General features: G+C 36.0%; 1 protein-coding gene across 1 annotated transcript in view; it reads right to left on the minus strand.

Moving 5' to 3' along the window:
- Nucleotides 1-17,916, minus strand: part of C2cd6 (C2 calcium dependent domain containing 6) — a 74,244-nt gene that overhangs the window by 44,617 nt on the left and 11,711 nt on the right. The window contains 6 exon segments of the mRNA XM_042666994.1: nt 1,791-1,937; nt 7,733-7,812; nt 12,455-12,523; nt 13,399-13,443; nt 14,580-14,702; nt 16,575-16,717. Of these exon segments, the coding sequence (XP_042522928.1) occupies nt 1,791-1,937; nt 7,733-7,812; nt 12,455-12,523; nt 13,399-13,443; nt 14,580-14,702; nt 16,575-16,717 (607 nt within the window).

The raw sequence follows: 17,916 nt of genomic DNA on the forward strand, positions 1-17,916 counted from the left end.
TAACTAGGATTACAGGTATGAGTCAAGGGGCACAGGCACTCATCTTCCATCATTTTCTTTCCCTCTAACTCTCATCACCACTAAAGAGTCCCCCAGTTACAGTTATTGTATGTATATAAATATCTGCCTATGTTTATATAAATATGTATTTATGTTTATAACTTAGAAACATATAAGTATGTACATATCTATGTACATGACTATCTTAGGTTTATTATTCTACAAATAAGCAAGAATGTGTGCTATTTGGCTTTTTGAGCTTGGCTTATCTCATTCAATATAAATATGATGATCTCCAGCTCTATCCATGTTCCTGCAAATGACATTTGATTTTTTATTTCAATATCAATCTCAATTACATTGAAATGACTTGAAATTGCTGGTACTCTGAGCATAGCTGGCAGCCAATGCAAATGCATGCCCTCTAAGTATGTACATAGTCCAGAGCTTCCAATGAGTTCTATAACTCTTCAGTTACAATGTCTGGCACACAGTGAAAACAAGTACCCATTCAAGAATAAGAGATTTAAGGCTTGACCAAAAAGCAAGAGGAAAAGGCAACAATAGGAACAGAATTATACCATATCCAGGTAATGAACCCATTAAACCCATATGCTTTAAAACAGCAATGATTCCTATTTTGCATCCCTCTGAATTCATAAATTGAAGCCTTGAATCTTCTTTGTAATCATATTTGGATGTGAGACTGTTGGGAGGTTGAGAGTGAAGCCCTCACAAATGGGATTAGTGTCCATATAAGATAAGATACAAAAGGGAATTAGGCTGGGCACTAATAGCTGATGCTATTCAGGAGGCTGAGATCTGAGGACAGGAGTTTAAGGATTGCCAGCCTGGGCAGGAAAATCTGTGAGACTCTTATTTCCAATTAACTACTACCTACTCATGAGGCTGAGATCTGAGGGTCATGGTTCAAAGCCAGCTTGAGCAGGAAAGTCTATGCCACTCTTATCTCCAAATTAACCTCAACAAACCAGAAATGGAGCTGTGATTCAAGTGGTAAGAGTGCTAGCCTTGATTAAAATAGCTCAGGGATAGTGCCTAGGCCCTGATGGCACTAGGCCATCACAAAACAAAACAAAAATCTGAAAGTGGAGCTGTTGCTCAAGTAGTAGAGTGCTAACCTTGAGGAGGGGGAAAAAAAGCAAACTCAGAGACAGTGCCAGGCTGAGTTCAAGCCCCAGGAATTCTCTTCTCTCATCTCTCCTCTCCTCTTCCCAACTGTGAGAAATAAATATCTAAGGTTAAAGGTACCTGAGTTGTATTTTGTAGTGATCTATGCTGGCTAGTACAATGATTAATATGTTCAAAAGACTAGAAGGCAAAGCTAAAGATTTTTGATAGAGAAATATCTATAATCTATACAAGTGGAAAATCCATTAGCTGAGAAAGAAAATAACAAATTAAGAAGTCAACTAGTTTAACAGCAGATTAGAAACAAAACATAAGTGAACAAGAGAAAGTCCAAAGGAAATATTCAGATTGAAACATGGAGAAAAAGAGTGAGAAACACAAAAATAAGCATGAAACTATGCAGTACATTGTTGAGTAAAGATAGCAACAGTTATGTTGTCTTCCTTATGAGTTTTCACTTCTATTCTTAACAAAACATTGATTTCTATTGAACAAAACACTTAAATTTGCTAAGAAATAATCTATGAACGCATGAAGCATCATCACAATCAATATTGCTGGGCCAATGGAAAAACAATGGCCCAGAGGAAGAAATTAAGTTATGAAACAAGAATACAAAGAAATAAAATGTGCATTACCTTTCCCGGGGCTGTTGCTGAAGCTTTTCTAGTTGCACTGTAGGTGTCTGGATGGAATGTTTCTTATCAGTTTGAGTTCCAACAGTAACATTCAGGTCCTGGGATAAGAATGCTGGGTAACCTATTGGCTGGGGTGTAATAACATTTCTACAAAATGATAACAAAGTGTTAATATCACGCAAGAATGTACTTTTAAAATCAGTGGTAGATATTATAAAAAGAATTAGTATTATCTTTTGTACTTTTATTCCACCTCTCCTTTCCCTCCTCTGCCATGAAGAGTGTGCTGCCTCTTATCCCTAGGGATCTCCTTACCTCCTTTCTCCAAGGCTATATTCAGAAATTCGAAAGTTCTCCCTCGTTATTAAGAAAAATCATTCAGTGTTCCATTTATCTGGGAGCCTTTAGCCCTTTCCAGTCATGTTTTTAGGATGTCTTAAGATAATTACAATGTTCCTCGAAACTGAAGATACCATCATGAGGAGAGTCAGTTGTACAGCAGGGCCTGAAAGCACTAAGAACACACCTAGGAACTACATTCTGGCTTGTGTTTGCTTACAGTCATCATCTGAATTATATTCAGACAATCTGAATTATAAACCTTCTATTGCCTCCTTTTTTTACAACTGGAAGGTAAAAGGGTCTGCAAACATTGAGACTAGCAGGTAAAGCAACTAAATTCCTCAATTCTCCCACCAGTAGAAAATTCAGTGTTCTCCTTGTTCTCTTGACTCTGATTGCACCATAAGGTGTGGATACTTGCTGCCCTAGAAATAACATTGAGGAGTATGTGGATCCAGTTGGAATCTGCTGAGTTCAGAGCCTGCAAAGCTCCCCGCAGGACCTCCAAATACACAAAGGAAAGCTTTCTATAGAGAAAACAGTCCAGAAACAGATAACTAACCCTTCTACAAGAGAAGGGTTAACTATTTTGGCTAATAAGCACCTTTAACTTAGCCACTGCACTGTCACATTGACATTATAGCTTCAAATGAGATAAAAAAAATAAAGTAAAGGAATAGATCAGTTAGACAAAGACAAAGGAAAACTAAGAAACTAAGAAAATATGGACAGAACATGTAAGACCTCTAGGACACCAATAAAATATCAAATCTATGAATCATAGGTATAGACAAAAGAGAAGAGGTCTAAGCTAAGACATAGAAAATATATACAATAAAATAGTAGCAGATAATCCAAGAAAAACTACTTTCCCTAAAAGCTCACATAGATCCAAAGGCATTAATTGTTGGGGACTTTAACTCACCACTATTCCCGCTGGATAGACCAACTGGCAAAAACTCAACAGTGAAACCTCGGATCAAAACATTAGAACTCAACACCAAAAGCCACCAAAGTAAATTCTGTAACACATGGAGGCTGAACACTGTTGAACCACAAGTGGGTCATGGAAGAGATCAGAAAGTCAATTAAAATGTTCATGATATTCAACAAAAATGAGCACACAAATTGCCAGCCCCTCTGGGACACAGCAAAAGCAGTACTCAGAGGCAAGTTTATAGCTCTGAGTTCCTACACCAAGGAATTGGAGAGATCTGAAACCAAAAATTTAATGAGACATCGGAACCTCCTTGAAAAAAAAGCAGCAAACTAAACTCCAATCCAGTAGACGGAAAGAAATAATTAAAATTAAATCAGAATTAAATGAATTAGAGTCCAAAAAACCATAGAAAGAACAAAACAAAGAGGTGGTTCTTTGAAAAAATTAACAAAATTGACAGACCCTTAGCAAATCTTATCAGAAAAAAGCACAACTATGTTTATTGCAGCATTATTTACTATAGCTAAGATATGGAACCAACCCAGATGCCCCCCAGTAGATGAATGGATCAAGAAAATGTGGTACATATACACAATGGAATTCTATGCCTCCATCAGAAAGAATGATGAAAGGGGCTGGGAAGGTGGCTCAGTGGTAGATGACTTGCCTTGCATGCATGAGGCCCTGGGTTCAATTCCTCAGACCACATAAGAAAAAAGCCAGAAGTGGCACTGTTGCTCAAGTGGTAGAGCGCTAGCCTTGAGCTGAAGAGCTGAGGGACAGCGCCCAGGCCCAGAGTTCAGGCCCCACGACCAGACCCCCCCCAAAAAAAAGAATGATGGAAATGGAATGTTAGGAAATGGAAAAACTTGGAAAAAATTATATTAACTGAAGTAATCCAAGAGCAAAGAAACATGGTTTCCCTTATTTGCAATACCTAGTACATGTCTGAGACAAGCAAAAAAGGTCAGATAAGTTGATGTTAGGCAAAATGAACCTCAAGATAAAGACTCAAATGGTTTTTCTTTCTTGCTCTTGTTTCTAACATATTTATAAGGTGATTTTTTTTGTTACTTTGTATGCCCCTCCCCCACAGTATAACCCCGGTTTTCACTGCATTTAATGTTAGTATAATTTGTGGAGGGGAAGGAAAAAAAATTGTTTAAATAGGGATACAGGCGGACCCATTCCAACAATGAGATGTACAAGATGGTATGTCGAAAAATGAACTTTACAACTTTTTTGGGGGGTGGGCAGGGATGGTGTAAGGGGAAACAAAGGAGGAGGCAACAATGCTTGATAAGAAATGTACTCATTATCTTGCTCATGTAATTGTAACACCTTTGTATGGTATTTTCACAATAAAAAACATATTAATAATAAAATTTAAAATAAATAAAAATAAATAAAGTAGATATTTTACAAATATAACAAAAGAAGAAGAGAACACATCCAAACAAACAAACTCAGAGATGAGAATGCAAACATCACCACAGAAACAACCAATATTCAGAACATTATAAAGGAATACTTTTCAAACCTTTATGCTAATAAGTTTGAGAATCTGGAAGAAATAGAAGAATTTCTAGCAAATATTGACATGCCCAAACTAAACCAACATGATTTAAACCAACTTAGCAGGTCCATATCAAGCATCAAAATAGAAATAGCCGTAAAAGACCTCCCACCCAAGAAAAGCCCAGGACAATGGATTTACAGCTGAATTCTACAAGGCCTTCAAAGCAGAACTCACACCAATACTCCAACTCTTCAGTGAAATTGAAAGTGAAAGCTCACTACCAAACTCTATGAAGCCATCATAACCCTCATCCTAAAGTCAGGCAGGACTCATCAAAGAAAGAGAACTATAGACCCATTTCTTTGGTGATCATCGATGCAAAACTTCTCAACAAAATTTTGGCCAATCGACTTCAACAACTCATCCAAAAAAAATCATACACCATGATCAAACAGGATTCATTTCAGGGATGCAAAGCTGGTTCAATCTACACAAAATCAATCAATATAATTCAGCACATCAACAAGAGCAAGGATAAGAACCACATGATTATCTCAATTGATGCAGAAAAAGCATTTGACAAGATCCACAACCCTTTATGATGAAAGCTTTGGAAAAAACAAGGAATCCATGGAACATTCCTCAACATAATAAAGGCTGTGTATGACAAACTTATAGCCAGCATTATACGTAATGGCAAAAAGCTAACACCATTTCCTCTAAATTCAGGAACAAGACAAGGAGTCCACTCTCTCCACTTCTCTTCAATTTAGTATTAGAATGCCTTGCTAGAGCAATAAGACAAGATGCAAACATAAAGGGTATCCAAGTAGGGAAAGATGAAGTAAAACTCTCCCTCTTTGCAGATGACATGATACTGTATTTAAAGCACCTCATGGACTCCACTCCCAAGATACTTGAACTGATCTGAAACTTTGGCAAAGTAGCAGGGTATAAAATTAACCCTAAAAATCAATGGCTTTTCTGTATGCCAATAATGTGGCTGAAATCAGGAAAGCAACCCTTTTTGTAATAGCCCTACAAAAATAAAATACCTAGCAGTTAACTAAAGAAGTGAAGGACCTCTATGATGAAAACTTTAGAAACCTGAAAAAGGAAATTAAAGCAGAACTAGGGAAGTGAAGAAAAAAAACCCATGTTCCTGGATTGGAAGGATTAACATCATGAAAATGGCAATACTGCCAAAGGCTATCTACAAATTCAATGCAATACCTATCAACATCCCAACCTCATTCTTAAACAAAATAGAAGTAATCCAAAAATTCATATGGAACAATAAAAGACCCCAAATAGCAAAAACAATCCTTAGCAGAAAGAATAGTGCTGGAAGAATGTCAATACCAAATTTCAAATACTACTACAAAGCCATAGTAATCAAACCAGCTTGGTACTGGCACAAGAACACACCTGAGGACTGTTGGAATAGAACTGAAGACCCACAAATGAACCCACAGACCTATAGCCACCTAATCTTTGATAAGGGAGCTAAAAAATAAAATGGAAGAAAGACAGCCTCTTCAGTATATGGTGCTGGCAAAATTGGTTAATCACCATACAGTTTTGGATATTTTCTCTCTTTTGGTCAGTTTGACTCAGGGCTTATTAATTTTTTTCAAAGAGCAAACATTTTCCTTCACTGATTCTTGTATTTTTCGGTCTCCATTTCATTAATTTTTTTTGCTCTGAGTTTTCTTCTTTCTTTCCACCTACTAATTTGAGGTTTGAGGTTTTTTTTGTTTTACTAGAATTATGAATGTATTTAAGATCTTACCTGATTTCTTAAGTGCAAAAGACCCTAAGGAGACCAAAAAAAAAAGACAAAATCACAAACTCTTAGGTCTGATAAACATTTTTGGTCATGTACCAGGATATAAAATTAATGAACAGAAATCAGTAACTTTTCTATATAACAAGCCAATATTAAGAAGACTGAGAAAGTAATCAGGAATCAAATTCCATTTTCAATAACCTCAAAAAATTACTTAACTAAGGAAGTGAAACAATGAAACACTGAAGAAAGAAATTGATGAAGACAGCAGAGGGCAGAGAACTCCCATGCTCATGCACTGCAGAATTAATAGTTTAAAAATGGTTATGCCACCAAAATAATCTAGACACTTGTCAGAGTTCCCTTCAAAATCTGTTATTCTTCTCAGAAAGAGAAAAATCCATCTTAAATATGAAAATATGTGACATATATACACGTCATATGAAAATACAGAAACTCCAACCAGAAAAATAATCCTGAGCAAAAAAGAGCAACATTGATATACCATAATACCAAACTTCAAAATGTACTACAGAGTCTTAGTAATAAAAACAGCATGGTACTAGAACAAAAAGACATGAAAGCCCATAGAACTGAATGGAAGATCTAGAATAAACCCACATAGCTACAGCCATTTGGTTTTAAACAAATATCAGATACACACTCACCTATATCAGAGAAAAGACAGTCTCTTCAAAAAATAGTGCTGGAATAACTGGCTAAACACATGCAGAAAATGGAAACTATATCCTTATCTCTCATGTACAAAGATCTATTCAAAATACACCAAAGATCTTAAGGTACAACTTGAAACTACTAAGGGAAAAACATAGGGAAAATACTGGAAAAGCAATGACTCTGTGACTAAGATCTAAATACTCAGGAATAAAAGAGAAACTGACAAATGCATATCAGTGGAAACAATTAGCCAGAATGAGAAATTCCCCACCAGCTATAATGGTAAAAGATTAATATCCAATGAAGTTAGATCATTTGCAAGAAGTTGATTGGAAGTGTAGATCATCATACTGAGTAAGATGAGTCAAGCTCAGAAAGGCAAATATTGCATGATTTCACTCTAAAAATGAAAGAGCAAAGTGATGCTAGCATAAGGAGACTCACCAAATACTGTCTGAGAGAGACAAGGAGCAAGGATTGAGAATAAAGGGGATAAACTTGTTCACAGTATACTGTCCTTCTAAGAAATTATCATAGTGAAACTCCCTGTATTACTAATATATGGCAATGAGAAATAAGTGAGGAGAAAACATAATTTAGGATGTCAAAGCAATTTTCCTCCAAATCGTCAGTGCTACATAATCTTAACATATTAATGCAACTAAAACACTTACGTCTGGGGATCTGTTCTCTCCGGGGGTGGTGTAATCTTCATAAACATAGATGGCTCAATAAGTTTCTGAAGAGGTTTTAACTAGAGAAAAACGTAAGTATATTTTATCATTACTTAGTTACAATTTACCCTAGTGTTGTTAATACTTTAGGACTATGGTAAAGCTTTTGAGAAGAAAAAGAATGAAAGGAAAAACTAAATTTATTGAGTACTAAATATGTACTTAGTATTTTATAACATTAACCTTTCCTTTTTTTATTGTGCAAATACTGTACAGAGGAGTTACAATTACATGGGCAAGGTAATGAGTACATTTCTTTTTTTTTGGTCCGGTCGTGGGGTCTGAACTCTGGGCCTGGGCACTGTCCCTCAGCTCTTCAGCTCAAGGCTAGCACTCTACCACTTGAGCCACAGCGCCACTTCCGGCTTTTTATTTTTTGCTTATGTGGTGCTGAGGAATTGAACCCAGGGCCTCAGGCATGCAAGGCAAGCGCTCTACCACTGAGCCACCTTCCCAGCCCAATGAGTACATTTCTTATCAAGCATTGTAGACTCCTCCTTTTATCCCCTTCCCATCCTCCCCCTGCCCCCCCACACACACACGAAAGTTGTAAAGTTCGTTTTCGACATAACGACTTGTACATCTCATTGTTGCAATGGGTCCACCTGCATCCCTATTTAAACCCTATTTAAACGATTTGTTTTTCCCCTTCCCCTCCACAAATTATACCGATATCAAATACAGTGAAAGCAGGGGTTATACTGTGGGGGAGGGACATACAAAACAACAAAGAAATAATCTTATAAATGTGTTAGAAACAATCACATGAAAGAAAAAAAAACATTTGAATACATATCCCTAACATCACCTTATCTGACCTTTTCTGCTTGACTCAGACAAATACTAGATATTGCAAATAAGGGAAACCATGGGACCTATGTTTCTTTGGGCCTGGCTTACTTCATTTAATATAATTTTTTCCAAGCCTTTCCATTTCCTAACAAATTACCCAAAGGTTTACAAACAAGACCACACTAAAGCTACCAGCACGACTATGTTTATTGCAGCATTATTTACTATAGCTAAGATGAATAGATCAGTAGATGAGTGGATCAAGAAAATGTGGTATATATACACAATGGAATTCCATGCCTCCATCAGAAAGAATGACATTGCCATATTAACCTTTCTTAATCCTCTCAGTAAACACCAATGAGGTAGGCAACTGTGCCTATTTTACAGATGATAGTGAAAATTTATAATTTGTTCAAGGTTATAAAACAGACATGAAGGCCAGACTGTGAATGCAGCTTTTTCTGGCCCAGTGTGAGGCTCATTCTACACAATCATGACAGATAGTCAGGACACTGTATCAGTGAAAGGTTCATGGGCATAAAATCAAGTTTGACATCTATTATCTAGCTCCATTGTTTTCCTTGAGTTAGCAGAGTATACCTACATAAAACAGTGCTTGACTAGCTTTATCTGAAAATAGTATGGATAAATTTATATGTCATTTTCATATTTGGACATAAAACCTGCTCAAGCTGATTACTGTTGTACAAAGCTTTTATAAGCTCTAATTCAGAACAAAATAAAGAAAATAGGCAAAAGAGAAAGAAATAAAAATCAAAGGAGAGAAGGGGGAAAATCTTTCTCATTGTGGTTTTCATTTGTGTATTGCTTAGTTTTAGTTTTGTTTTGTTCCTGTCCTAGGTCTTGAACTCAGGGCTTGAGCTCTGTCCCTGAGCTTTTTTTGCTCAAGGCTAGCACTCTACCACTTGAGTCACAGCTCCACTTCCAGCTTTTTTGGTAGTTAAATGGAGATAAAGAGCTTCATGGACTTTTCTGCCTGTTGCTGGCTTTGAACTACAATCCTCCAATCTCAACCTCCTGAGTGGCTAGGATTACAGGCGTGAGCCACCTGTGCCTGGCCATTGCTCAGTTTTGACACAAAATGTGTTAACAAACAAACAAAAAAAACTATAGGCAACTAAAACAGAGATTCCTCAATTAATATAGAATTATTTAGTAAAATTTATGTCTCTACTCTCAATTACTAGTTAAAAATAACACTATTTTAAGAAGCAGCAAAAGTTTGAAATGAAAGATTCTATGAAATACAAGTATCATTTCCTTAGACTGCAGCATCCCTGATAAGACTAGCTTCAGAAATATCCCAAGGTTGTAATAATATCCAGGGATATCAACAGTTTTTCCCAACACTTGCTGATAGTATAGACTGGCACAATTTTTTTAGAATAATTCCTTGAAAGAGCCATTGTTTTGGACAGTAATTACCTTTCCAGGAATCTAGCCCAAGAACATAATACATGGAAAGGACAAAGTTAGTATCCAAAAATGTTCACAGAAACATGTAACAGATTTAAAATTGCTTTAAAACAGGCTTAAAAAGCCCTGACTCCTTAATTGGGCTTTCAGGTTAAATCAAGATACAATCCTGATCTTTTTGCATTCATTTTCTATCTGTTTCCCATTAATTTGAGTCAGATTCATACCCAATCCTGTACATAGAAAAGCATGGTAACCATTTTAGGATTGTCTGTTAATATTTTCAGGAAAATTTCCAATGGGGAATTCAGCTTTTGCAATGTTCTGTCCAAGAGCCCATGGAGTAGAATCTACATGCCTCTTTATTTCCCTCAACCTGCAGTCACCCAGAGATTCCAGGAACAGTAGTCTCAGAGATTACCATATGATGATATCTCCCTCTAGTGGAAACAATTATCTAGGATGGAAACTGAAGTTTCTCCACACCCCCAAGCAAAACCAATAATCTCATTCCAATCAGACAGTCCACTCAAGCCATAAGGACTCCTAAGGAACCAACCTTGCAAAACTAGAACTCATAATGAACAAACAGATTTCAGTTCAACTTACATATCTTAGTTGTGTATACTTCTCACCTTCTGCCCCTCATTTTTCTCTATTTAAGCCTAATGCTAATATAATACCCAAAAGATGGACAGAGATGCTTATTTCCATCTTTCCAGTGTGATCATTCTAAAAATTGAATTACACCATTATTTTCCATTTGATTTCTAGGCAAATGGCTAAACCCAATTTATTGAGGTTTCCAAGGGTTGTTTAAGAGTAGTGAAAACTCTCATATAGGACTGAACCAACGGGGAAAACCAAAGCTTGGATTATTAACTCTCTCTTTCTCTCCTTTTTACCCTCCTTTCCCTCTTTTTCTCTCTAGGGTTTGAACTCGAAGCCTCAAGCTTGATAGGCAAGCACTCTACCACTAAGTCATGCCTCCAGCCTTTTTTTTTTGCACTAGGTATTTTTTAGATAGGATGCCCATGCCTGAACCATCAATTCTCTAATTTTACACTCTTGTTACAGCAGAACTTATAGATGCAAACCACCACCTCCAACTTCTTCCACTAGGATGGAGTCCTGGTTGGCCTGGAACTATCCTACTCCTGATCTTACCCTCCTGTACAGCTGGGAAAACAGAAGCATGTCACCATGCCCAGCTACCAATTGAGGATTCTCTCAAATTCTTTTCCCAGGGTGGCCTCAAACTTTCATCTTCTCAATCTCAGCCTCCCTAGTACCTAGGACTATGATTCACAGTGCATGACTTCTATTACTCTCTTGTTGAATCAAGGACAGTTCAAATAACATCAGATATTGAAAATGACCATGGGGGGGAGAATATATGGTATATGGTCAGTGTAAAACATGTTATAACTGATATCAGTAATTGCTTCTCCCTCCTTCCTTCCTTCCCCTTTATTTTCTGAGGTATTAGGGCTTGAACTCAGGCGCATTGCACTCATGTAGCTTGCTTGCTCATGGCTTGTGCTCTACCACTTGGTCCATGCCTCTAACCTACAACTCCATTTTTTTTTAAAGACAAGGTCTCACTATGTAGCCCAGGTTGGCCTCGAATACATCATCCTTCTGCTTCTGTCTACAAAGGATTGGGAATACAAGCATGCAGTGTCATGCTTGAATTAATAACTAAACTTTAAATTTTTTAGATGTAAAAATCCACATTTCATAAATACTTAAAATAATGAGCTTTTAAAAATAGGCATCTTTTATTACAAAAACTTCTATTACAGCCAACCTTCCTAAAGAGTATTTTAACAGTCTTGATTATAAAATAGAATAGAAATGACCATTTTCCAAAAGCCATTAAAATCCCTTTCTCTTCACATCTGTGATTCAGTGTGAAGTATAGAGAAGAACCGCAAAAACTAGGTTAGGGGTCACTGCAGTTCTTTCCTTTAGTATTTCCCAGTTGTCAGTTTTTATTTGTGTAGGCACCACACAAAATAAGCTGGGCACTGGAGGCTCACACCTATAATCCCAGACTTAGGAGGCTGAGATTTGAAGAATATGATTTGAAACCAGCCTGGGCAGAAAAGTCCTTGTGAGACTCTTAACCTCCAATTAACCATTCAAAAACTAGAAGTGGAGCTGTGGCTCAAAGCACTAGAGCGCTAGCCCTGAGTAAAAGAGCTTCAGGCTCTGAGTTCAAAACCCCCATAACCACCACCAACAACAACCATAACAAAAAGGCCCAAAACACAAAACAATAAAGACATTCTGAATAAAATCATCATTTGAAATGTATAAACAAATAATGGTAAACTCTCATATTTATACACTGGAATTAGAATAAAGAGAAGCATTTAAAAATATTTGAGCTACAAAACAGAGTAACATTTTAAAAAGGGAACTAACCTGATGTGAAAATCCATACCCAAAGTTTCCATAGGTGAACATAAACTCCACATCCAACTTGCAGACAAACTAAACATGTGGCAAATTTATTATTTGATCAGAATGATGTTTTGTTGAAAAAGTGATGGCAAGTATTATTTTTATATCACAAATCTATAAACTAGAAAGGTCTACTTATGAATCTCCTTATTTAAAAAAAACAAGCAAGAAACTCTTAAAGAAGGACCTATTCCGTCTATAAAATGTTAGGACCTTTCATGTTAAAGCTTGAAAATACTGTGACTGATGTATGAAAAATATCAACTTAGATTTGTTAATAGGATTATATACTAAGGTTCTAAAACATATATATATATATATTCATAATGCATGCATATATTTTTAAAAGTATTTACTCACAGTCCTCTCACCTCCATCCTCATTTTCTAATAAAATTTGCATTAGACAACTAATCTCTTTGAACCCAGGTTGCTTATGTGTAAAATGAAGGAGAGGATCAGTTGTAATGACTTTTGTTCCTTCTTCTAGTTTTGGCCATGAGACAGCAGAAGTCTCTTGTAACAGAAAATTAGTTAATCAGCTAACAATCTTAAATACTTAAAAAGGCAACTCTTCAAAAACTCTTCAGGACAAAAGTATTACTCCTTCAAATTAGCAGCGATGCTCCTGAGACTGCAGTCAAAGAAGCAGGGAGGGATCATTTACTCTCTCACTCAATGATTTCATAACTTAGCAACTTCAACAATAACAACAACAAATAAAGGGAGAGTGAAGATTTTGTGAGCAAATATTGTATTTTCTATTTAACACGTTTTTACTAAATTAATCAGTGACTATTAGTAACAGAATAAAAAGGTATACATTACAAACAGTATCAGTAAAGTTCTACAAAAAGTTAAACTATTGCATGTGCACAAAACCAGGCATTTTGGCAAAGTTCTTACTTTATTTTTCTTCAACATGTGTAATTCTTCGGTAAAGCACCCTTTCTAGAAAACAGTAGTAAGTAACAAAATTCTTAAATATACAATTACTCATGTATTTAAGCTCTGTATTATTTACACTATATTACAATTAAAATTAGATAATAGCTGGACATTGGTGACTCACTCAGGAGACTGAGATCTGAGAATTGTGGTTGAAGCTAGCCTGAGCAGGAAAGTCCTTATCTCCAATAGACTACCAAAAAGCTAGAAATGGAGCTGTGGCTCAAATGATAGAGCAGTAGCCTTGAGGAAAAAAAATTCTCAGGGTCAGTGCCCAGTCCCTGAGTTCAAGCCCCAGGACCAGCACAAAATAAATTAGGTAATGCTATTTCAAACATGCATATAAATTTTATAGCTAAAACACAAACATAATAAACATTCAGTAGAAGAACAAATCCAGGAAACTATAATAAATGTTGATATTCATATTTATGTTTTTCCTTGTTACAGTTCCCTGTTCTGGACATCTTAGAGAAACTACCATGTCTGTATTCTTTACAAAAGGTTAGGTTCTATATTCTTTATGTCAGGTTACGTGATAAACTGACTCCTCAGAGGACTAGTGCCCTTCTTATCCCCTGGGGACTACTAGGATCTTTTAACCAAGTAAATCATTGGTATCCTTGGGTACCATGTGTGGTCATCTCTCTGCCACATTAATTAGCCCACCTCATGCGACATCTCATCATTTCCTTTCTTCCCCAGATTTTGCGTCTTTCATTGTTTTACTATGCATTCCTTACATCTCTCTACCTCTCCATTTTCCCTGAGACCTGACTCACCACAGAAGATATGATGTTTTCCTTATATGCTTCTCTCAATTAAAAAACTTCTCCTTCTCCAAAAAACTCACACATCTTAAAGCCAGGATGTAGAGTAGCATTTCTCCACACTTCCCTCAAATTGCTTCCCTATCATATTATTTCACAGGGAGGAAAAGTTTTCCTCTTTAAGCTCCATGCCATCTGGTGATTTTATTGTTTCTCAGACAGTTGAATCATTTTTTTAGTGAAAATTTGTTTTCCTATGCATATGAGTTTGAAGGCAGATAATAAAAGGGTGTGTCAAGTACAATAAACCACAATAACAAATACAAACTGGACAGTGTGGCAGCAAAGTGGAAAAAAATTTATACATACTTGGATTACTTCATAAAGATGTACTTCAACACTCCCTAAAAGAAAAGGAATATTTTCTGAATTGACATATTGCATTAGTTCCAACAAAATTTTATTGCGCTCATCCTCTTGACGTCTGGGAACCTCAATACAAAATATATGAAAAGAAGTATTAAATCTTCAGTTGACTTTCAGAAATAATTTTAAATCAATACATCTATAAATTATATTGTGGGCATTGCTAGATTTTGTATGTAACTAGCTTTGTAACTTTTCAAGCTTATCAAATATAACATATACTCTAATCACAATACAAATCAGGATAATTTTTATGTCTAATGCCCAAATGATTTTTTTTGGAATGTTCTAGTACCTTATATTCTCTTTTTAATTCTGTATTCACTCTCAAAACTTTGTGCTGGCCAGGAGCCGATAGCTGATGCCTATAATCCTAGCTATTCCAGAGGCTGAGATCTGAGTATCACAGTTTGAAGGCAGCCAAAGAAAGTCTGTGAGACTTTTGTCTTCAATTAACCCCCAAACGCTGGAAGTGGAACTGTGATTCAAGTGGAAGAGTACTAGCTTTGAGGGAAAAAAAAAACTCAACAGTGCCCAGGCCCTGAGTTCAGGTCACACAAGTCTAAGTTCAGTACACACACACATATACACACACACATACACACACACACACACACACACACACACACACGAAGTGAATTACATTGTCAAATACATATAATATCCAATCTAATAAGTAACACAAAATCCAAAGAATCCAAGTAATCCAAATATTTAATATTAAAGAATATTAATATCCTTTTTGGTTTATTAGTTTATTTAGTGATCTTTATTCTAGTCTACTATTTATTGTTTATTTATTATTTATTGTGGTTGTTGGGATTCAATCCAGAGTTTCCTGAATGCTATGCTAGTTAAGATTGGGGAGAATGTAGTTCCAAGCCAGTCCAGACAAAAAAGATCATGAGACGTCATCTCAACAGAATAAGCTGGACTTGGTGATATGTGCTTGCCTGCCACGCCAACTATAAAAGGAACCATAAAGTAGGAGGATCATAACCCAAGTCAGCCTGGGCAGAAATCAAGATCCTTTTTTACAAATCAGAGCAATGAGGTTGTAGGTGTGGCTCAAGTGTCACAGTATCTGCCTAGCAAGTGGGAAGCCCACAGTTCAAACACTAAAACCATCAAAAAGAATTTTAAGGTTGAAACACATAGGCCAGGAACCAAGGGCTCACACTTGTAATCCTACCTAATCAGAAGGCTGAGATCTGAGGATCATGGCTCAAAGCCAGCCAAAGCTGGAAGTGGAGCTATGCTCAAGTGGTAGAGCTCTAGTCTTGAGTAAAAAAATGCTAAGGTACAGTGCCTAGGGCCTGAGTCCAAGGCAAGTCCAAGTCCAAGACTGGTGTACATAAGTGTGCGTGCACGCGCACACACACACACACACACACACACACACACACACACACACACACACACACACACGGTAAAATAAATAAGTGTGTAAGATAGATAAACAAGGTAAATAAGTAGACAATATCTTTGGAGACTGTGTTACAATTAAATATATACTCTATATGAAAACAATTAGTCTATATAAGGGGAATAAAAAGAGGACAAAGGAGGGAAATTTTTTTAAAAGAAAAGATGAAAAAGGTAGATAAAATGGACAAAACAAAAAAGAGCATAAACACTAAAAGCCAGACAGTAACATTTCAAGGAAGAAGTCTACTGAGATAATGAGTATACTGAGATAACATACTTGTCAGTAAGTTTCTTATTATCAAGAAAGAAGTCTACTGAGATAATATACTTGTCAGTAAGCAGCTTATTAAAAACATCACTACAATCCATAGCTTAGCAGATAAACAGTATAAAACACAAAATTAAACGCATCACTTTTATTTCCTTACTACCTATAAAATGTATAATTAGGATGGAATATGTGAAACTACATAAAGATATTATTATCAATACAAGAAAATTTATCATTACCTGTATAGTAAAATACTTCACATCACTAAATATAATTACAGGGTTCTTTTCATTGCTACTGGATGTCAAATGATAAGTTTTTGTACATTTCACAATGGTGTTTATTGATATCCGAATGAACAAATTATCTTGATGCACACTGACTTAAAATGTTTAGGAAAAAATTGTTGTAATTTAAAAATAACACATTATAAAATTAATACTTTGAATAATTCAGGTCAAAATATTAAGAAGCAAGTATTTTAGAACATACAAATGGCAAGTCTCTTAAAATACTATTTCCCTATTGCCAGCAGTCACATATAGGCCAGAAAAGGCTTTCCTCTTCATGAGAACACTGAGCATATCTTCACCCCCACACTCCCATCCTTCTTCCTTTGCAAGTTCTTCTTTATATCGGTATTTAAGTGACTAAGAATATGCAATATATCTCTGAAATTTTCTGATGTATATCGTGTAGAGCTTGTTTAAATAAATACACACCACTCGAGGATATTTTCAGTTTAACACAAAGAATTTTTAGAGAAAAGTATTATACTTTATTTCACTATCTGCTTCTTGTATACTATTATTGATATGGATTGTTATCTTTCATAGTACTCCATGAAGTAAAACAATTTTCTTCTCATGGTTATCTCAAACAAATCTCCATATAGAAGTTTTTTAATTCCCCTTATGTAGAAAATAAACACAAATTGTCATTATGAGACTGGCATTATACTGTGACTAGTCTAAAAATAAACATTCAATTTATTTAAGACACTGATATAAGCTAAATCATTTCCAAAATGTTTAATGGAAGCATGAATACTTATAATTAAATTAGCATTATGGCTTCAGAAATATTCTTTTTCCTTGATGTTGTATGATGATTGTTATGTAACTTACAGATATCCAAAAATTATTTTCTCACTTCCACATCAAAAAGTGGAGTTTATTTTCCTTCCCCTTGAATCTGAGCTAGCCTTGTGATCATTTAAACTCGTGAGCACAGTGGATCTAAGTAGCCTGGAACTAGGATGGATCAGAGGCACCAGCCTAGGGTGTAAATTGAGGAGACACTGAAAACATCAGTAATCAGTATTTTTTAAAATAACATTTTATCTACTGAGGGGCATCTGGGTTTGTTCCATATCTTAGCTATGGTGAATAATGCTGGAATAAACATAGTTGTGCTGGTAGCCTTAGTGTGGTCTTGTTTGTGATCATTTGGGTAAGTGCCCAAAAGTGGGATTGCTGGGTCAAAGGGGAGCTCTATGTGGAGTCTTTTGAGGAACCTCCATAATGCTTTCCAAAGTGGTTGAACAAGTTTACACTCCCACCAACAATGCAGTAAGGTTCC

The sequence above is a fragment of the Dipodomys spectabilis genome, unplaced genomic scaffold (genome assembly GCF_019054845.1).
Source record: "Dipodomys spectabilis isolate Male_0828 unplaced genomic scaffold, ASM1905484v1 ptg000373l, whole genome shotgun sequence".
NCBI classification, from domain to species: Eukaryota; Metazoa; Chordata; class Mammalia; order Rodentia; family Heteromyidae; genus Dipodomys; species Dipodomys spectabilis.